The 23234-nt window shown below is 42.4% G+C and overlaps 1 protein-coding gene across 2 annotated transcripts in view; it reads left to right on the forward strand.

Annotated features, from left to right (window-relative positions):
• Positions 1–23234, forward strand: part of CLPB (caseinolytic mitochondrial matrix peptidase chaperone subunit B) — a 182149-nt gene that overhangs the window by 14685 nt on the left and 144230 nt on the right. For both annotated transcript variants that reach the window (XM_051987437.1, XM_051987438.1), the window contains exon 3: positions 13844–13930. In XM_051987437.1, coding sequence (XP_051843397.1) covers positions 13844–13930 — 87 coding nt within the window. The remainder of the gene's footprint in view (positions 1–13843; positions 13931–23234) is intronic.

A 23234-nucleotide genomic window follows, 5' to 3' on the forward strand; every position in this document is an offset into this window, starting at 1 on the left:
GAAGACTTGGAGTCTGGAGATCTGGGTTCAGGTCTAATACATTTTCTGTGACTGAGTAAGTCACTTCACTTCTGTCATTGTTTTGTTCTCTTTAAAAAAAAAAATTGGAGAATAATGTTATACTACTTCTCTCCCTACTCTCCCCCGCAAGTTTTATTGTGAGAAAAGTGCATTAGAAAGAGGAATGGAGTTGTCCACACAGCATTTCCCTGTCGGAGGTGGTGGGAGCCTACTGATGGCTTCCTGCTCAAACAGCCACTTTCTGTGGCCAGGAGCTGCTAGCTGACCAAAGGAGGGAAAGGGCCTTCTCTTCCTTTTCATGGGGTTACCTTAATAATGATTCACAGGAAAAGGAAGTAATTGGTATGCTCTATCCCACAACTTCTTACCTCCCCCACAGCTTGTTCTCATACTCTCCAGGCCTGCATTTTTCTCCCTAATGATTGTTCTACCTTTATCTGCCAGGCAAGGGACAATAATAGAATCTGATTATTGTAATTCTAATCAACCCATGTTACTATTCAAATCCTTAGCGAGGGACCATGTCTCACAGGGGTTCTTAGAATCTCTCTTGTATCATGGACCTCTTTGGCCATCTGATGAAACCTCTGTGCTCCTTCTCAGAATAATGTTTCCTACATTCCTGATTGAGAGCAATGTTAAATTTCATTCAGAAGTTAATGAAAAGAAAGATAAAAAAGATACATAAAGATATATGCACATGGGGGGGGGGGCTAAATTAAGGAACCCCTGATCTGGCATCTGAATTCTAGACCAAAAAAACCTCCTTTTTAAAGATGGAACAGCTGAGACTGAGAGATGCTAAACATCTAGTCTGTTTCCCTGTGTTGTAAATTGCAGAGCTAGAATTGAAAACTCAGGTCCTCAGATACCTTCTGGTTATTCTTTCTGTTATTCTCTGCCTCCTCCATAATAGCGTGGTTCTGTTTTAGACTGGTTCACTGCTTGTTGATTAGGAAAACAAAACAAAAAAAGAGGACATTTTTGTCATGATTCAGTAAAACTTAAAAAAAAAAAATCTATATTACATTTCATTCCAAGGCCATCTAGTTTACTCTGGTTTCTAGAAGCCCATTGTTACTTTCAGGAGGGCTGTTGGCTTGGTCCCGCAGACCAGGTGTCAGGAAGGGGGCCTGCCAGTGGGGCTGCCTTTGCTCCCAGCATAGGTAACGGGCCTGCACATCGATCTGGGGAGTTTATCTAATTACCAAAAAAAAACCCAACAACAACAACCTGGCTGGTAAATGCATTTGGCTGTCTAGGACCCGAAGAGTGGCTGTCTGTTTATCGATTGTCCTATCATTAAGAAAGAATGAGGAAATATTAATGATGGCACTTGGGTAGTGGGAGCCTAAACTACCCTTGACTGGGAGATGTGTGAATTTTTCAGTGCCCTGCAGTGATTTTAAAACATGAAGGAGCATCCCTCTATTTTTGCTCGCCTGCATTTTTTATTTCTTTCACAGGTTAATTGTACATTATTTCAAAGTCCGATTCTTCTTGTGCAACAAAATAATTGTATGGACATGTCTACATATATTGTATTTAACATATTTAACATGTATTGTTCTACCTGCCATCTGGGGGAGGGGAAAAATTGGAACAAAAGGTTTTGCAATTATGCATATATCTTGTAAATAAAAAGCTATAATAAAAAATAAAAATAAATAAAATTTTAAAAAAACAAAAAACATGAAGGAGCCACTTAAGGCAAAAGGCAGGAACAGTGCTGGGCATAGGCTTTCCTGGTGAAATGCTGCAAACAGCCCCAAGATCATCCCTCCAAAGTGTGGTTCATTTGTTTTAGTGATCTCTGTAACTTGGCAACTTCACCAGGCAAATCTGTGGGTCAGAATTTTTGGACTTCTGGCTGGTAGGTATTAGGAGCAGAACTGGCCCTGTGTTTGAAGAGGTAAAGGCAGCTTGAAATCTGTTTAGTGCAGATAGTTTTATCTTTGGGGAGTCTCACTCTTTTTTTCCTATCCCTGAAAGAAATTAATATTTTGATTCCAAAAGAGGAAGTGCAGCATTCTTAGAGTGAGGAAGATTTGGGTTTAAAGTCTTCCCATGACCATTAATAGCTATATGACCTCAGCAGCTTCGTAAGACTAAAGCTATAGTGGAGTTGATTCTGAAATCACTGATCCAGATCAAAACGGGGAGTGGAGGGAAGGGTCTGCAGTTTTCATCTGTGTATGAATTCCTTTAGCCTTAGCAAGCATTGGTTGAACATGTAAGATACGATAAGCTATTCATTGGGGATGATACAAAGATAAAATGGAACAACCCGTGCCCTCTTGGAGCTTTCTGTTGAAGGGAGAACAACAGCTATACATAGAGGGATATACACAAAATAAATATCAGATAACTTGCTGGGGATTAGAGGGATCAGGAAAGGAGATGGTATTTGAGCTGAGTTTTGAAGGATAATTGAAGGGGAAACAAGTGAAGAGGTAGTACATTCTAGGTAAGGGGAACAGTGCTGAAAGCACACAGGCAAGAGATTGGGGTCCCATGTGAGGGACAGCAAGTAGGCCAGTTTACCTAAACTAAAGCAGTCCTGAAGGAAGTAAGTGGTGTATAATGAGTGTAATGGATCAGGAAAAGTGGGCTGGAGTCAGAGCCTTAAATAAATACCAAGCCAAGAATTCTGTATTTTACCATAGGGACCAGAGGGAGCCACTGAAGTTTAAAAAGTGATAAAAAATGATTTAAGACCTTTGCCTTAAGAAAATCACTTTGCAGCTTTGTGGAAGAAGGGTTGGAGAGGGAAAGATAAGGTTGTCAGGAGGAAAAAGTATTTATTATAAGCACGAGGCAACAGGGCCCATACTGGGATTGGATGGTCAGGAAGAGGTGTTAGAGAGGCAGAAATGACAAAATTTGACAACTTGGGGGAAGAGTAAGGAGTCATACAGCTAATAAGTGCCTGAGAAAGGCTCTAAACTTGATCTTGATTCCGACCGAGGTTGTGAATGTAGATAGTTAGAAGGAATGATAGTATCCTCAAACAGAAAAGGACTGATTTGAGGGAGATGATGAGTTCTGTTTTAGACACACTAAGTTTGAGGTGACTGTAGTACATCTTATTCAAATGTCCAAAAAGCAGTTGGAGCATGAACCTAGAGGTTGAGAGATTCATGGGGATTGGTAAATGGATCTGGGAATCATATGTGGAGAAATGATGGGTAAAGCTGAGGAGTTGATGAGGTCATCAAGAGAGGAGGTCTTGAATTTCTTTGGCTAAAAGAATTCCTCCAGAGACAGCTAGGTGGCGCAGTGGATAGAGCACCAGCCCTGAAGTCAGGAGGACCTGAGTTCAAACTGGGGCTCAAACAATTAATATTTCCTAGCTGTGTGACCCTGGGCAATCTGGTAAAATCTGTTTTGATTGATCTCCCCACACTTAGCCAGGCTACTTCCCGCACAGGCAGATCAGTGAGGCTGATAGAGCACTAGAATTTGGAATCAAGATCAAGTTTAGAGCCTTTCTCAGGCACTTATTAGCTGTATGAAACTGGGCAAATCACTTAAATAAGTCTCTTCATCCACAAAATGGGGATAATAAAGCACCTACCTCCTCGAGTTGTTTTGAGGGTTACAGTGAGATGATACCCATAAGACACTTTGTAAGCCATCAAAGTGCTCTATAAATGCTGGTTGTTTTATTTGTTCAAAAGTTCTTTGAGCTTGGAAAAGTTTAACAAAGTTATTGCTCTGTAGAAATAGTAACAATTCACATTTACATAGAATACTTGTTACAAAATTGCAGCCCTGAGAGATGGGAAGGGTGTGGACCATGACTGCCTCACTACTACTTGGCCTGCTGAGACTAAGAAAGCAGAAACTGGTACTGGCCATAGATCTTAGATTCCAAAGCCAGGCTTCTCTGACTTTGAGTCAAATGCTAAAGAATGACAGAAGAGGCAGAGAAAGTCATTATTGTATATTATATATTGTTTCATGGGAAGGAAGCTGAGGCCCAGAGGGAAAAGGGGGGGAGGGGGGAGAATCACCTGCTCCCTTATCCAAGAGAGTGAGCTCCCATGGCTAGAATCACGCTCTTGGTGGCTTCCAGAACAAGTTGCTGTCATCACACACTACTGGAGAGAGATCCACCCCAGAAAGGGAAGGTGAGGATGGTAGCTTCTGAGGACTCTGAGCGCAGGGTGTCCAGGTTCTGGTACCCGCCACCAGCTTCCAGATGCTCTTAGGCAGCTTTGCCCTACAGGAACTTCTCTGCTTGCCCCCATTACCCATGGAGGGACATGTCAGCTTCATTAGAAGCTGGGACCGTTTCTCCTCATCTTTGACTAGGTATTATAATGGGAGCCAGAAAGTCTTCGGTTCTGCCCAGCAGCAGCTCCCCCAGAAAACTGCATCAAGTTCACTAGTCTTACAGGCCATCTGGTTCAATTCTTTGCTGAACACAAATCTGCCGAGGTAATGTTTTTACCAGGCAGTAGTACAGCAGGGACAAAGCCCACTACTTTTCAGTGCAATCCTTTCCACCCTAGGACAGGTTTTTCTTTACATTAAACCAAAATGTGGCTCCTCACCATGTAGCTGAGCAAATAAATCTAGTTATTCAGCTTTCATGGCCCATCATCCGTCTCCTCTCCCCTCTAAGCATCCCCTGCTCCTCCAGCTCCTCCTCATGTGGCATTTCCTCCAGACGCTCCTGGAATTAATTCACTACCTCCAACTCCGGCAAGCTTCCATGTGCGAGTTACCCGGGCAGTGGCCTCTGAGCCTGAGTCCAGTCTGAAGTGGCTGCCCGCTCACACGATTGATCCATGTTGTAATTCACTGCAGGCCTTAACTCTTTTTCACATTAAGGCATTTGCCTCCCCTCTGGCCCTGGTTTCTTCAGGCTCCTTCTCCCTTTTCCTCTTCTCCCTACTCCTTTTCTTCCCCGATTGGTTTTCTACCATAGCCCCTCTACTCCAACCGTACTAGTCCTTACTGCTTATTCCCCTCTATACCACACTCAGGAAACCTCCACCTCTTAGAGCCTCAGTATGGTACAGTGTGGAGAAGTCACCCTTAGTCCTTGCTCTCCCGGAGCTTATCCTTGTGTGTGGTTCTTCCTACAACAGCAGTATAAGGCAAACACTATTTTTTGAGCCGGAAAACCTTAGGACATGAAACAAACTGTCCCAGGTTCTCAGATTAATCCTAGAATCCTAGAATCATAGAATTGAAAAGGATTTCATAGAGTACAAAGCTGGGAAAAAATCTTTACAATCAATACTTCTGATAAAGGTCTCATTTCTAAAGTATATAAAGAATGATGTCAAATTTATAATAATACTAGTCATCCCCCAACTGATAAATGACCAAAGACAATTTTCAGCTGACAAAATTAAAGCCATCTATAGTTACATGAAAAAATACTCTAAATCACTATTGTTTAGAGAAATGCAAATTAAAACAATTCTGAGGTACCATCTCACACCTCCCAGATTGGCTGAGATGACAGGAAAAAATGATAAATGTTGGAGGGCATGATGGAAAACTGGGATACTCGTGCATTGTTGTTGGAGTTGTGAAATGATCCATTCTGGAGAGCAATTTGGCCAAATATAAAACTGTGTGTACCCTTTAACCCAGCAGTGTACTGGATCTGTATCCCAAAGAGATCATAAAAAGGAGGAAAAAACCCACATGTGCAAAAATGTTTGTAGCAGCTCTTTTTGTGGTAGCAAAAAATTGGAAAATGAGTAGATGCCCATTAATTGGGGGATGGCTGAACAAGTTGAAGATAGAATATTATTGTTCTATAAAAAATGATGAACAAGCTGATTTTAGAAAAGCCTGAAAGAATTTATATGAACTGATGCTGAGCAAAACAAGCAGAATCAGGACTACATTAGTTCTTCTTAGTGGTTCAGTGATCTAAAGCAATCCCAATAGACTCTTGATAGAAAATGTCATCTGCATCCAGAAAAAGAACTGTGGAGACTGAATGTAAATCAACATGTGCTATGTTCACTTCTTTTTTCTGTTTTTTTTTTTTTTATCTCTCCCATGATTCTTCCCTTCTGTACTGATTTTTTTCTCCCAGCATAATTCATAAAGCAATGTGTAATAAAAATAATTTACTAGAGGGAAGAGAAAAAAGAAAAGAAAAGGACTTCATAGGCCATTTAATCCAAAACTCTCATTAACAGATGAGAAAACTGAGGCCCAAAGTCACACAAATTATAAATGGCAGAGTTGGGATTGAAGCTTAGATTCTCTGGTTCTGTATCCAATTTTTAGTCCAGTGACCAACTTTCTCTCCATCAGCCTGGCTGGGACAGAGCCCCAAGTTGGGGCAGGGGGTGGGAGGGGAAGTACTCAGTAGAGACTTAGCTGGTTGATTGATTGATTGATTGAAGGCTCCATTTCTTCTTCAGAACCAACACAGCAGGAGAAGGGGGATCAGGCAGCTGATGTTGAGTGGCCTCCTCATTCTGGCATTCATGTGGATTGGAAGGGGTACTGGGGAAGGCTGCATAAGAATCCCCTTCTGGGCTTGTTCTGAGCTTCCATCTGAATGTCCTTTTGTTGGAGAAGGGAGCACTATGGAGACCCTCCTGCTGTCCTTCTCCCTGAGGATTACCACAGCAGCATGCAAGGCCCAGCCTATTAAAAAGAACCCAGGAGGAGGGTCCCTCATGGATTAGGACAGCCCAGTAGCCCAGGTGCCTTTCCCATCCTGGAAATCAGTCACCTCAACAGCCCTGGTCAAAAGCAGTAGGCAGTCCAACCAGTTACATTTTTACAACACATCTACATAAAACCTTAAAATTATTATATGATAAATGACATTGAATGTGATAATCTCAGAATCTTAGAGCAATAGAATCAGACTCCCAAAGCTGAATGGGACCAAAGTATGTTTAATTTATTTCCCACTAACATAGGAATCCCATTTATAGTCTCCTTGCCAGGATCAGTCAGCCTGTATAAGAATTTCAGGGACTGGAAAGTGTTTCTGCAAGGAAAGTTATTCATCTATTTTAATTGGTTCTCCCTCAAAGGGACCTACATGTGCAAAAATGTTTGTGGCAGCCCTTTTTTAGTGGCAAGAAACTGGAAAGTGAATGGATGCCATCAATTGGAGAAGGACTGAATAAATTGTGGTATATAAATATTGTGGAATATTATTGTTCTATAAGAAACAACCAGCAGGATAATTTCAGAGATGCCTGGAGAGACTTACATGAACTGATGCTGAGTGAAATGAGCAGAACCAGGAGATCATTGTACACAGCAACAACAAGACTATATGACAATCAATTCTGATGGACGTGGCTCTCTTCATTGAGATGATTCAAACCAGTTCCATTTGTGCAGTGATGAAGAAAGCCATCTGCACCTAGAGAGAGGACTGTGGGAACAGAGTGTGGAACACAACAGCATTTTCACTCTCTGTTCTTATTTGCTTGCATTTTGTTTTATACACACACACACACACACACACACACACACACATATATTTGGGGAAAGAATGATGGTTCTCTCTCATGTTCAACTGGTACCTGCCCTTTTGTTGCTCCTCATTGGTATTGCTTCTACCTTCTAGGGCCATATAGAATAAACTGCCCCTTTCTACCCCATAGCTTTGCTTCCTGTTTGAAGATATCCATCTTGTACTTTCAGGCTATGTTCAGGGAAACCAGCTATGTTCTCAGACCTCATGACACTTCTGAAATGCACCTAAGTTTAATGTCCATCATAGTTATGTTTGTGTCTTATCCTCATAATAGACTGTGAGCTCCTGAGGGCAGGGACCCAAATGGGGGTGATTTTATAGCTTCCCCTTTCCTCGGTGCTCTGCACATAGTGGCTTGATTATATATGCTGAATTTATTGAAAGAGGGCCATGGTTCCTGCCATTCGATTTCTGCCATTAGGCATTTTTAGTCCAGCTAAACAAATGAGAGGCAGAACTTTTAATAATCTGGAGAAAAAGAGCAGAATGTTAGGCAGTGTAACTCAGACTCCAGGGATAATAAGCTCAGTCAGTAGTGACTGAGTGAGAGTGAGAGAGTGAGGTATGAGGAGCAGGCATTGTTCACTAGTAGCAACCCTTCTCCAAAAAGGTCTTTGTCCCTTAACATGATTTAGTAGGTAATCTCAGATGAGTCCAGACTGTGCCAGGGTTGGGGCATTGTATTTAATTGGCCAATTGTATTTTATTCAAGAGACCAAAATTGTGGGTTTGGACACCATTCAGGTACCACTTAGTTTTATTTCTAATCCTGGTTCTGGATTGAGCTCCAAACTGGATCTCAGACTGAGCCCAAGTTTAGGTCTCCAATCCCATGCACCGCATGGGAGTTGAGAGATTAGGGAGTGTGTAATACAACCATCCTTTATTTTAAAAAAAATTATAATAATAATAATAACTCAGTTGCCTCCAGTTCCCAAATCCCATAATCCTGATATCTTTTAGTCACTCATTTTGTAATAGAAAGAACAGGCCCATTTTCCAGGCTCAGACCAAACAGTCTAGGAAACTCATAGCATTGTCTTAGTCACATAGATAGTCATATCCCAAAGCTGCAGACATCCTAGCCTAGCCCAGGCCACTAAAGTTAACAGCTTTCATGGGTCCAGAAAAACTGTCCCAAGATGTAGGTAGCCAGCTCGAAGGGATGTGGGGACATCTAGTCCAGCTTCCCTCCCAGGGCTTAGATTTCCCTTCATAGTCTGCTTCCTGCTCCAACCCCTTCAGTAAGTAGGACCTCCCTCCCTGCTTTCCCTATGAGAAAGCTGTGGCTGATGAAGCCCAGCCTGCCCTTCTAGGAGCAGATGTGCACGTGTTCATGCCAGTAGGTGGTGCTCTCAGCTCTCCACTCTGACTTAGCCTGGATAGGGCCCAGGCACTTTCTGATGAGTCACAAAACTTTATTCCTTCAGGGACCCTGAGGTGAATGTGCAGACTCAGACTGGAGCTCCAGTTACCTTGGCCAGGGGCCATGGAGGGCTGCTCTATTCCGTGGGCAGACAGCCTCTTTATCCTTCCTCCCAGGTGCACCTTCAGCAGGGGATCAGAGAAAAGATCTAGCTCCCTTTTTTACCTTACAGAGAGGGGACAGTGATGCAGTAGGAATGGGGCCTGATGCCTAGCATCACACAAGAAGTCACTGAGAGACCTCAAGCTCCTGACACTCTGTCTAGTATGTTTTCCAGGGTGTCAGAGCCAAGGGTTTTCTGTTTTCCTGCTGTTTACCCATTGAACAGGTTTCCAAAGAGGACCCTGGCAGAGACCAGCTGTAGTCCTTTCAGACCCAGCTAAATGCCTGCTTCCTCCAGGAAGCCCTCTCTGGATTTATGTGTATTGTTTTCATTCCCTGCCTTGTGAAAGCTCTTAATATTGTCCTGCATTGTAACCTGGTCATTTCATAAGGTTGGGTCCTGCCTCCCTAAATATGAACCCTGGCGGACAGAGACTGGGTCTGCTCTATTCCTTTTTCTTCCTCCCAAAACTCAGCCCAGCAGTAGTTGCAGAGGTGTTACATAACAAGTATTTATAGAATGATTGAATGACAGAAATCAGTGCTTCAAAAAGTCTTTTTCAAATACCTTCTTGATCTCAGCCAGAAAAAGAGTGTGGTATGGCAGCAAGATCACTGGCTTGGACTGGTCTCAGCTCTGTTACTTATCCATTCTGTGACCTGGAGCCGAGCCCTTTGTCCTGTTTCTCCCCTATCTCATGCTTTTAAAATTTGCAAAGGACTTTCCTCTAACCATTCTGTGAGGCAGAAAGTAGGATATGAGCCCCACTTTACAAAAGAGCTAAGTGGGGAAGTATCAGAAGAGATACCATGTATAGGAGTATCAAGATGGGAGCCATTACATGGGCTGAAATTTTAATAGTAATACATAGCACTTTGAGGTTTATTAAGGGTTCATTTATTACCTTAGAAATATCCTTTTGAAAAACTCCAACTAAGGAAGTTTCTTGGAGGAGGGAGCTCTACTGCTCCCTCTGGGCCTTAAATGAAAGAAAAGTCAAGTATGTAATGTAAAACACTTATAAGAGCAAGATAATTGATTGATGCATTTCGAGCCCCTGTGAATGAAGAGGTAGGTGGGTCCCATCCAGCCATGTAGGAGTTAATACCTGCAGCCCGGATAATACCATGTTATGGGAAGGATAGCACATACATAAGGTCAGCATTTTTGTTTAAGGATAACCTTGTCAGCCATCTGGAGCTCTCTGAAGTTCCCCTTCCTTTCCAACCCCATCTTCTTTCTCATGGACCCAAAAGGGAGTCTTAGCAGCAGCCTACAGGTAAGAGGGACTTAACCTGGTCTGTTGTTGCTATCAACACACACCTTCTGCCAGGCTCCAGCCAGGGCTTAAGTGGCCCGATAATGATCTGGTTTGCACGGCTCACTGCTTCCAGCCCTTGGCCCCTTCTACGAGGGAGGAGGGACAAAAATGGGGTTGTACCCCCTCCACAAGAGCAGCTGAAGGCCCAGAAGTCTGCTAGAACAATGTGCAATTGAAGTTCACTAACCGCTCCTTATCGATTAGGAATAAAATAGCAAGAGGAAAAAAACATGGGAGGTATCTCCAGGGTGAGAATGAGGGTAGCTTCTTATCCAGAAGAACCCAAAGCTGCCTTCCAGTCTTGCTCAGACGTCTCTCCTTTTACCTTTAAGAAAAGCTGCTAGTAGCAAATCCCAGTGAAGATTTGGTCAGAGGGCCTAGAACTGAGTGTAGTCCTAACTCCTTCATTTATAGATAAGGAAAACAGGGAAGAGAGATGAAGTGCCTTATCCAAGATTACATAACTAGTTAAGGAATAGAACTGACATTTAAACTGCCCTTCAGAGACACCAGAATCAGTGTTGCCTTTCCTAAGTCTAGAAATTGTAGCAGACATGTTCTGACTTTCAGAGTCACTTTCCACCACAGATCATGGAATATCAGAGATCATAGAATGTTCATATATTCAAGCTCTGTTGGAGATGATTTCTTAATCAGCTCAGAAAAGGAAAGGACTTAGAACTGGCAGAGCAGGAGATTCACATCCAGATCTTATGACTACAGAGCCATTGTTTTTTCCACAGTATGGCAGGATAATGAGATTTGGGGGCTTATTACTGATTTTGCCTACCAGTAAGGTTAGCAAAGAAGAGTGAATCTTGCCTTGTTAGCAAAACAGAACTCTCAATCTCTGGGTCCTTTCTCAGGCCTGGATCCAACATGGGGAGGTCAGGCCCAGAAGGCTTTGGCCAGATAGGTTCCTTGCTATTTATTGCACCTATGGGCAGAGAGATGCTGCTTCTCCAGCTGCCTTGCAGAGTGGCAGTCTGTATTAAGGCTCCCACTCATCATCTCCTCCATGATGGAATTTTAACCTTTCCAGACTCACCGTGCTTTGTCACAAACATAGCTCTTTTTAAAAGAGATTAATTCACTGTGCGTAGTAAAAACAGTCAGGGAGGACCTCCTGCCTTTTCCCCAGCCTCTGCAGCCCTTTCAGCTGGCTCTCAGCTTGAAGCTGCCAGGGGGCTTTGAAATGGAAGTCCCCGCTGGGCATTGATTTGCAAACAAGCATAACCAAACTTCAGCCTGGTTTTGTAAAATTCTGCATCTCAGGTCTTCCCTAAGCTACTCTGAAGGGGTTTTTTCCATCCCTAGAAGTCCAGGGACATTCTTTCTCTTTATGGGACCGAGACTTTGAAATTATATCTATTAAGTACTTTTCCTTCCAGGGTAGTAGAGAGAGAAGGATTTATAGCCACCATTTCCCTAACACTATAAACTTTAAAAAAGACTTTATAATAATAACCCTCTGAGACATTTACCAGTTATTCTCATTCTACAAAAGTGGAAACTGAGGTTGGGAAAGGTTGTGATTCGTTCAGGGTCACATACTGAGTACTAAAGACCTAGATTTCCTGACTATAAGACTTGTACTTTCTGCTCTGATATGTTGTTTCTTGTGTATCTTTTATTCATTCATTCATTCATTCATTCATTGAAGAAAATATTTTAAATAGCCTTGATATTCCAGGAGTAGAGGGAAAGCAAAATATGGTCACCGTTTCTTGATGGTTGGACAAGAGGGAGGGATTAGGGTTGTTTTGCGTGTCCTTAGAAAGCAGAACTATAAGAAAAGAATGTTTCAGGGAAGCAAATTTCAGTTCACTGTAGGTAAGAACTTTCTATGAGATGTCAGAATGGGATGCTTTGGTGAGAAGTAGATCTTCAGGCCAACGCTAGTGAGCACCTGGTCAAGGTTGTTTTTGAGGGAATTCTTGGTCAATTATCAGTTGACATGAATACCCTTAGCTGTCTTTGGCAACTTGGAGCAGCACAGAAGTGTGAGCTCCATGGGCCCAGGAAGAATATAGAACTCTCCCAGAGCAAAGAACTTCATTTTTCTTTTGTATGCCCAGCACCTAACACGGTGCCACATAATTGGCACTTAATAAATGACTTTTGCTTGCTTCAGTGTCATCTTCATATCTTATAAGATTATAATGCACAGTCACATCCAAAATCTCATTTGAGCTTGACTAATTTGGGGGCGGGGGGGGGGGGGGAAGCAGTTTGATGAATTTGAGTTTTTACTATTCTCCATATTCTCTCTGTGTGACCTTAGATCACTTAACAAGTCACTCTGGATTTTGTCTTCTATAAAATGAGGTTTCCTCTCCCTTTTTAAAATAGCATTTTTTGTTGATTTCTAAGTTTTGTTATCCTGTGCTTTCTAAGGTCCTCTTCTAGCTCATAATTAGAATCAGTCTCCCTCTGATCTATCTTCCATAATTCCTTCCCATCACCCCCTTACTTCCCTCCACTCCCAACCACTGAGGCTTACAGAATCTGTTTTGAAAAGTCTTCAAGCTTTTAGGGATTGTGTGAGTTTAATTGTAAAGAAAAAGAGGAAAAGGAACAACTCTGGAGCAATTACTCATGTAGGGCTGGCCCATCTTAATAGTAGTCCTCTTTTGATCCCAAAAGTCTCCTTCCCTACCACACCTATCCCTTCCCATTTCTTCCAAATCAGCAGAAGCCTGCTAAACTATACTAGATACAGCATTAATTTGATTGCTTTGAATGTTTTTTAACCTAATTTAAAAAAAAAAATAACCTCTAGGAGAGTTAACATCAGATGTTCTTATTCATAGTCATTCACTCATTAGCTTGAATTAGTTCATTTAACCTTTCCAGGTATTGATTCCAGCAGCTAGCAAAAACCTTTCCCGCCTTATTGGGCATTTCTGTCCTGAATGCACTGAACTTATTGTACAATATTGTACAATATTTTGTACATGTACTGTACATGTGTAAAGAACAAAATTGTACAAAATTTATCTTTGACATAGTCAAACAACTTCTTTCCACTATACTGCTTCCCCTTTCTTCCTTTCCTCCTCCCCAAGACATTGAGCTACCAGGCTCTAGATTTCTCTCTACCCATATCAACTCCCACATCAAGATTTCCATCCCCTAAACCCTCATTTGCTTCTTTGATGTCCACTTCTTAGAACACAGTATCTAGTTTCTTTTAGTGCTCAGCTCAAGTGTTATCTCCTATATAGGAATTCACCTGATGCTATATGGGTACTTGGGCCTCCCCTCACCTTGTGTTTATTTTGTCTACGTTCATAAACATACATGCTGTTTCTCAAGAGAGAATGTAAGCTTCCCAAGGGCAAAGAATTTTTTTTTTTAATGTCCTCAGCACTTAACACCAAGTTTGACACAAAATCGATGCTTAAAAAATGTTGTGAAGTGATTAATTGCTCTTTAGTGTCTTCACATTAACAAAAGCTCAGCACTAAAACCTTCTGTCTTTTTTAGGCTCTTGTCCGAAGGTGTCAACGTGAACGCCAGGCACAAGCTGGGTTGGACAGCTCTCATGGTGGCAGCAATCAGCAGAAACTATAGGTAAGAGTGCTGGGTCCTGTTGCCTTCTCTCTCACCTTCTTCTCTTCAAGTCTCCTGACTGACATGCCACATACATCTCTACCCAGGCTTTCCAGAGTCAGGGAAAAAGAAGCCTTTTCCATAGCTGGTACAGGTTGGAGAGGAAGAAGAACTCACATCGATTTATTATGCTTTAAGATTCAACAAACATTTATGAAATACTTTTGGCATATAAGCTCTCTGTTGGACTAGGGGAAGGAAGGGGAGGGGGGTGTAAAATTTATGTGAGCCACAGCCCCTGCAGTTTAGTAGGGGAATACTTCAATGACTATCAAACAGAATAAGATTTTATTCTTATCAGAGGGGCATCAGAGAGGTAGGTACAGCATGTGCTCTGTGAAGCTTGGGGAAGAACAGATCATGACTTCCTGTGGGGAATCAGGAAGGGTTTCCTGTAGAAGGGCTTTAAAAGGCTCAGTAAGAATTTAGTCAACACATTTTTTTTTTCTTCCCAATCAATCAACAAGCATTTATTAAGCCCCTACTCTAGAAATGCAAAGGCAAAGCAAAACAGTTCCTGTCTTCAAGAAACTTGTGTTCTAACAGAGGGGCTAACATACATGTAGATATCTATAAAATAGATCAAAGGTGTAGATATCTGTGTGTGTATGTATATATACATACACAGAGAGAGAGAGAGAAAGGGAGATCTGTAAAACAAATCAAAGGTAAGCTATGGAGTTACTTGGGGAGTCATTAGCACATGGGAGGAGGACCCAGCAGGTGCTTTGTGCACACAGAGTCATTAAGTTAAGTCTTGAAGTAAGCCAGGGCTTCCCTAAGTCTGCAGAGGAAGGAAGGGCATTCAGTGTTGGGAACAGGCAGTTCAGAGGTACAAAGACAGGAGATGGGAGTCATGGTAAGGGATAGCACTAAGTTCAGTGCATACAGGGCAGAAATGCCCAATAAGGCAGGAAAGGTAGGCTGGAGCTAGCTTAGGAAGGACTTTCCAAGTCAGAGTAGCATTTTGTTTTCTTTTGGCCATTGAATTTTAAGAAGTTACACGCAGTGGAGAGAGAGGACTCTTCCCATTGTATTACATTGCCTTCTTCAGTACCAGAGATGCAGAGTGGATATGAGAAACACTCTGAGCATTTGTAAGATGCTAGGCTAAAGCCTTTTTAAATTCAGAGACCTTTCCAGTCTTACACTTCACACCATCACTGCCACCCCATATACATGTACTAATTGATCCAAGATTCTCCTCCCCCACTGTCTTCCCTCATCCCTCACCCCGATCTGAGATGTTCTTCCTCACTTCTTTGTCATGACATCCTTGGTTTCCTTCAAGTTCCAACTAATACCCCACCTTCTATAGGAAACTTCCAGATCTCTCTTGTAGTCCCTTTGACTATCTCCAATTTAATCTACATAGAGATTGTTTATATGTAGTGATTTGCATGTTGTCTTCTCCATTAAATTATGAGCTTCTTGAAAGTAGGGGCTGTCTTTGGCCTCTTTTTGTATCCCCAGTGCTTAGTACAGTGTCTGACACATATAGTAAGTGCTAAATAAATATTGATGTATTGATTGATTGATTTCATGCACTTTTCAGTATAACCAGATTGGGCCATTTGCTGTTCTCTCATCTGATGTTCTATTTCCCATCTCCTCTTTGTTGCATATCCTGTCTATCCTCTGTCCCTAGAAGGCTCATGTTCTTCTTTTCCATCTTTACCTCTGAAATCTCCTAGTTCCCCTCAAGACCCAGTTCAGGTGCCACTCCCTATAAAAAACCTCAACTGCAGTATTTACTATATATTTTCTGTTCATATTTGCACATGCTCTGCTCATCGCCCTCCACCTCCAGTAGCATATAGTTTTGTAGCTTCAGCACCCAGCATAGTGCCTGGTCCAGACCAGATATTAGGACACACTTTTTTGAATTGTTTAATTGAAATGGAGGTAAAGGGGGTGCCATTCCTCCACCTTGGAATGTTGCTTGTTTGCTTCCTTTCCTTTGTAGCTACCAGATTCCTTTTCTTATTGGGTCTTCTTTCTGGTAGCCTTCCCTGACCTCTCCAGTCTTCTTTATAGCACTTATTTTCTGACTCATTCATTGGGTACTTGAAACATATAATCAGTGACATCTGTTTATTGCTTCAGAATTTGCCCACCCCTTTGTGTTTATCTTTTATTGGATTTATAAATATTTTCAGAGGCTCATTTTTTCTCACCCTCTTGGGATCTCAGAGTCTTGAGGGCCAGGATTGACTCACTTGTGCATCTGTATTCTTGTTACCTAGTATAGTGCTTGGCATATAGTAAGTGCTTAATGAATACTTGTTGATTGCTTGATTGAGAAAATGCTCTGATGTATGTATTCTTATTTGATCCTCACAACAGTCCCCGAAGGTGTTTCATTTAAAAGGTGAGGAAAGGGCAACTAGATGATGCAGTGGATAGAGCACTGGCCTTGGAGTCAGCAGGACCTGAGTTCAAATCCAGCCTCAGATACTTAATGCTTATTATCTGTGTGACCCTGGGCAAGTCACTTAACTCGAATTGCCTTGTCCCCCCCATCCTTCCCTATCCCTCAAAAAAGGTGAGGAAGTTGGGGAAGAGAGAGGTTAAATACACTCTTAGATGGTTAGTTATCTTTTTGATTCATACATTTTTAAAGCTTCAAGACACCTTAGAGAGCATCTGTCTAGTTCTTTTTCCTCTTACTTATGAGAAAATTGAGGTCTATAGATAGTTTACTTCCTCATGGTCCCACACACCAATCTAGTGGCAGAGGTAGGCCTCAAAACCAGTTCCCCACTTCTGTTCCAGCACTGTTCCTTTCATTACATTATGCTTCCTTCTGTTTTTTTCATCTGTTGGAAAGAATACTCAATTTGAGAGCCCTGTTTTAATCCAAGCTCTATTCCTGACTAGCTCTTTGATCTTAGGTATAACTCTTTCCATTGAGCTCAGTTTCCTTCTCTATAAAAGTAAATAGTCTGAGCATTAATCAGTTTATTGTTCACAAATCAACCCACCACTGAGTAGTTCTTCTGTGCAGGGCCCTGCCCACTGATGCCAGCAATTCACCACCTGCATTCTCAAGCTGGCCTAGCTGGCTTGAGCATTGCTGGTTTCCCTAAGCTTGTACCACCTTCTCCAGAAGATTGTCATAGCTTTTCACCTTGCTCTATAGGTATATTCCCTCTTCTCTTTTGAAAAGGCACATGGTGATAAATGCCTGGACTGAAAACCCTTAATGTGGATACCCTGCTGTATCATGGTGGGGAGAGAGGGGACTTTAAGGGGAAAATTATTCTGGAATTGCCACTCCTATAATTTTCTCTATTTTAATCACATTCAGTTTTAAGCACTATTCCTTACATTTAGATCCTTAACAAATATTTGTTGTATTGAATGAGACTGGTCTAAACTTTTGCAGAACCCTGGGTGACCATTTCTCAGTAATGTTTTACATCTGAGGTTCCTAATTTTTTTTTTTTTTTAGTCATGCTGAAGCCTAAAGACTCCATCTCAGAATCATATTTTTAAATGCTTAAAATAAGATAGAATTACAAAGGAAATCAATTATATTGAAATGCAGTTATCACAATTGTTTTTCTTAAGACACCAGACTAATTACAACTGTTGTGAAGGGTATTCTTTCCCAGTTCTGAATTCAACTAGAAACTTCGAAAGCTGATAATTCTGTGAGTTGTTTATTTAACCTGACATCTGTTGTCTTATCTAGGGGCCTTCGGAAAATGGTTTTTGGTGAGCCTGGCATAACAATGGGTGTATTTATCTCATATGTATTCTTTTATTCCTAATCTGCTGGAGTGTTACTTAACACTTTTAGGTGTGCCTAAGCTGAGGCCTCATGGCATAACCCACTGTTAAATCAAAAACAGGTCCTGGAGTATCATGTCTGCAAGTATATCCAATGTATGGAAAAGACCTTAGCAGTCCTCTGCTTTATCTCCCACAATAAGTAAAATTGAAATAACCTTAATTATATATAAGTTTTTAAATGCCCCATTTTGAGTTAGCTTCCAGAGAATAGAACTAGTGTGTACTGATCCCATCTTCACATATCTATGGGCTGTCATGTGGCAGAAGGAATAAATTTGTTCTACTTGGGCCCAGGTAGCCTAAGAACTAAGACCAATGGGAACAGTGAATCACTGTTCAATGAATGTATCAACAAATGTAAATTCCTTTTATTGATGATGTAGAGATATACTTCTTGCTCAGGTATAAGGTAAACTAGATAACCTTGAAATAACTTGCTGGTGAGGAAATTCTTCAGTGTTACAGGGAAGCTGATTTCAGAAAAAGCTTTTCAGGTAAAGATAAGCCTCTTAACAAGTTTAACAGTGCTGGGTTGTTTTGAAGAGCACTGGATTTGAAGTCAGAAAACATGAATTTGATCTCAGACTTTCAGTTCAGTACCTATATGATCTCAGGCAAGTCATTTAAGCCTGAGTTCTTTCTAAGTTAAATGAAGGAGTTAGCCATAATAATTTCTACAGTTGATCCCAATTTTTGATTCTATGAGCTAACATGGAATAATGGGTCTTCATGGCTCAACGAGTGTCCTGTTACTGTCAGCTGAGATCCAGAGAACCACTTATTGATATTATTGTAGGAGTTATATCTTGGAAGAGCCTGGGACTGTATCTCCCATCAATCTCTCCTTCGGGGTCCTTTTTGCACAATTTTTTTGATTTGGCCATGCTATCTTTCCCATGTTGTGATTGCTTATTTGACCCTAAGCAACTGAAGCTTGAATCAATCTCTCTCTCCCTCTCTCCCCTTTCTCTATTTCCTCCCTTCCTTCTCATTCTCCCCTTCTCCTTTTTTCAGGGTTGTGGCCACAAGTTCTTATAACCCTAAAAGGCCCTTGTAAATATGCTTGGCCAATAACTAAATTGAATTAGTTTTTATTTGAAAAGAGAAAGAAATCCAATTTCTCCAAACACGGGACAGACGGTAGAAAATGCTTTGATGTTACAACCTCTCAGCGATGCTTTACTTAGTCACAAGTTCATAAGCAAAAAGGCTTAATTACTTGGGAAAACACAGGATTAAAACCAAGCACAAAGGATGAATATCCGCTGTCGAGCGGCACGATTCGAATCCATGTGCCGAGTTCGTGTGTGGTACCAACTTTGATGTGTGCCGGGACAAGCAGAAAGTCATGACCTCCTTGGGGATGCTTCTTCAGATGACATTTGTCAGACTTAGCAGGCGGAGGGCTGGGGGGCACTGGGTCTGTTTGACCACCTTTGATGTCCAGGCAGCCACAGGCCTTGTTGTTTGCCTGTCCGCAGAGGGATGGCCTGGGAGCCTCCCACCTTTCCTTACAATGATCAGCGATGGAGTGTGACGATTGTTGATCATTCCAGGAACCTGGTGAACCAGAACAGAGCTTTGGGAGATAGCAAGACTGAGCCTGGAAGGAAACTCAGCTGCACACTGAGAAATCACTCTTCCAGAGGAGCGCTCTGTCGGGGCCCCCACATCCCTGCTCTCAATTCCAGTAAAGATGGTCCCACAGGCCTTCCTCAGCTACCAGACAGTACCAAATCATCTATAAATGGAAGTGTGGCAGCACCTGCCTTCTGAAATTTGGTGTCCTGGAATGGGGCTGGTAATCCTATCTCAAAGCATGGCTGTGAGAAGGAAAGGGCTGTGTGAATGATGAAATACTAAAGAAATTGGAGCTGTTGTTCCTCATGTTGTTACATGTGTTAGCCCTTTTCATCCTTACATGAAATCCCAGGATAAAAACAGCCTAGGGACTTCAGAATCTGAAAATCAGAAGCAACATAGACCATTCAGTACCTGATTATCCGAGTGACACACATGAACGGAAGAGACAAAAGGCTGTATAAGCGACATGCCGCTGGACTCAGAGTCTGAACCTTCAGTCCAAGCGTCAGCTCTGTTACTTATTGTTCATGGGACTCTGTGAAGGTCACCTCTTCTCTGTGAGCCTCAGTTGCCTCCTCTGTAAAATGAATAGATTCTAATTTGAGGCATTCTTTATTTTCTTTGGGTAAGTTAAGGAGAAAGGAATAGGCATGGTGTAGATCCCTGTCAGACTCCTTGAGAACAGGGACTTAGTTTATATCTTTGTATCAGAAACATTGAACACAGAGCCCGACGTTGTTGTAGACAACTTGGTAAATGTCCAAACTGAGTTTTGGTCCCCCTTGAGTGCCTCCTCCTGGTATGCTGTCCTTGGATTCCTGAAAGCTGTACCTAGAGCAGGGAGTGAAGTGGCCATTTCCACTGGAAGTATGGTAGGCTTGATGAAGGCCACCCATGAGCTAAATTCATTTCTGTAAAATGAGACAGAGCTGGCAATGATCTCAGTTCTCTCCTAGTTCTGATATTCTATACATTGAATGTAATTGAATTTTATGGCACTAACTAGAGACATTTGGTGGTGTCAAAAGAGTACTGGACTTAAGAGTCAAAAGACCTGGATTTCAGCCCTGACTCTAAAACTTAGCTGCTTTACCTTGGGCAAATCATTAAAGTCTCTGCTTCTAATTTTCCTTAAATGTAAGGTAGGCATAATAGTTGTACCATCTACTTCCCAAAGCTATTGCCAGTCAGTAAACATTTATTAAGCACTTACTGTATGCCAGGTACTGTACCAAGCATAAGGATACAAAGAAATGGAAGTAAATGACCCTGCTCTCAAGGAGGTCATAGTCTAAGGGAGATAAAACTCATATGTGATCCTGGGCAATCCTTAATCTTGTTTGCCTCAGTTTCCTCATTTGTAAAATAATCTGGAGAAGGAAATGGCAAACCCCTCAGTATATTTGCCAAAGTGTATACAAAGGAGTGGGATGTGACTGAAAAATGACTGAACATCAACAGATGCTTTAATCTAGCTAAATACAAGGTAGTTTGGGGAGGATGACAGTAGTTGTAGGAAATTAGGAAAGGCTTCCCGCAGAAGGAGGTGCTTGTCTCTGTCTCAAAGACTCTGTGAGGCACCTAATGAGACAGCCTTCCTCATGTGGAATACAGCCCATGCAGAGACTCCAAGATGGGGAACTTTGTGTAAGAAACAGAAAGGCGGCCAGTTGGACTGACCAAAGTGTAGAAGGGGCAGTAGTGTCTAGTGCGGTGAGGAGGGTAGGTGAGAATTAGTGGACTGAGCTTCCGAGCCAGTCATTTTCTCCTAGAGACTAGAGGAAGCCACTAGAGCTGATGGAGTGGGGGCCAATGGTGGGCTGGACTGAAGGAGGAAGCAGGAGGCCCATGAGGAGAGGCCACTGCTGTCATCTGAGTGGGATAGTCCAAGCATCAGCAGGGCCTTCTCAGTAACGATGCTGGTGCCTTTGACCACAGTAGAGAGGGAGGGTGGATGCTGAAAGATGATTAGTGACATTGGACTCGAGTTATCATCATAATTATGGAGAGAGACCTGGAGTCAGGAAGACTCATCTCCTTGAGCTCAAATCCAGCCTCAGACATTCAATAGCTAATGAGCCTGGGCAAGTCACTTTACTTTGCTTATCTCACTTCTTCATCTGTAAAATGAGCTGGAGACGGAAATGGTAAACCGCTCCAGTATGTCAAGAAAACCTCGCGTAGGATCATGAAGAGTCGGACACAACTGAAACGACCAAATGGGGCCGCCTCATAATTATGCTGGTTACCCAATTTGGTCCTCAGAAGAGTCTTGGGAAGGAATGAGGGCAGGGATTGTTTGTATTTTATGGAAGAGGGAAAAGAAGCTCAGAGAGAGGAGAAAGGATTGGAATCCAGGTCTCCCAAACCCTGTCCTGAGGCTCTCACTCCCTCAGCACACCCCTTCATTTGACTCCACCACTGTCATCATTATCCCCACCAGCATCCTTGGTGCTACCACAGGTCTCCTGTTCCCCATCAGATTATAAGCTCCTGGAGGGTAGAACTGTCTTCCGTTTTTTATACTTCTCAACATTTAGCACAGTACCTGGCACATAGTAGTAGCTTAATGAATGTTTATCACATTGTATCACAGCCTTCCCTGATAGCTTGATAGTGAGTTCTGTTTGATAAAAGATAGTCATAGAGTCAGGACCTGGCCTGGTTCCTGTTGCTAAAATTAATTTGCTAATTATGTTTCTCTGTGAAGTCCTATATTAGGCCTGGGGAGAGCTATAAGTAATGGCATTTACTTGTTGCTCAGCCATACATTCAGACAAACATTAATCACTTGCTGCATGCAGAGCCCTGGGCTTGGTGTTCAGGAGAGGTCAGTGCTTGGCTCTTAGAGAGATATAATATACATTTTACATGGGGAAGACCTCAGAGAGATACAGAACAAAGGGTTTTGTGGGTTGAGGGAGAAGGAAGAAAGGAAGCAGTAGCTCCTATCACCAGGGCTTTGGCAAGACTGTTTGAAATTCCCCCAGAGAATCCCCTCCCTTCTTCCCTCCCTCCTGGGCTAAGGACCAAATGGCAGCCCATTTCATCAGCCTCCAAAGGCCTAGTTCCCGGCATTGTCCTCCCTGCCTGGCCAGAATCCCTGGAGAAGCTAGCTTAATGAGTTGATAACATGCACTTGCCAATCCCTTCCCGGATGTAGTACCTGGAGCTTGTTAATATGAATCACAGAAACTCCCCTTGGCTGAGGATTTAATTCTCCCTTACCATTCATGTAATTTTAGTGCTTGTCTCTTCCTCTCCCTCCTCGTACCGATGAGCCATTCCATCTTTAATCACAAATACAAAAAAGCTCTCATCCAGTTCGTCTGGTTTATTTGGCCTGTCATTCCATGCCAAGACAACATTCTTCAAGTGTCCTTGACTCTCAGGACTCCGAGGCTGGCCCTCTTCCTACAGGCTCAATGTCAGGACCATAGGCTGACTGTAGGTCAGGTCAAAGTCAGAAGCCTGGCTTGGACTGAGGGAGGGAGGCACTGTGGACAAGCATCTGTTTGAATGTTTGCCTAAGCTGGAGGGAAATCTACCCAGTCAGGACCTTGGTCAGACCTTCCCTAAAGCCTCGAGCCTCCTTCCTCCTGCACTCATCAGGAATCCAGGCCAGCCCGATGACATCTTCTTAATGAGGCAGGTGTTGGGTTGGAAGAAGCTAGACATTAAGGTTGAGTTTGAATTTCAGTTCATTCACTTCTCATTCATGAACAAAGTGGTACTGGATAGGGCTTGGAATCGAGAAGACCTAAGCTTCAGACCCTTATGAGCTGTGTGCCCTGGACAAGTCACACTCTGCCTCAGTTTACTCAACTGTAAAATGGGAATAATAATGGCACCTACTTCTCAGGGTGGTTTTGAAGATCAAAAG

Source organism: Antechinus flavipes, chromosome 3 (genome assembly GCF_016432865.1).
Source record: "Antechinus flavipes isolate AdamAnt ecotype Samford, QLD, Australia chromosome 3, AdamAnt_v2, whole genome shotgun sequence".
Classification (NCBI taxonomy): domain Eukaryota; kingdom Metazoa; phylum Chordata; class Mammalia; order Dasyuromorphia; family Dasyuridae; genus Antechinus; species Antechinus flavipes.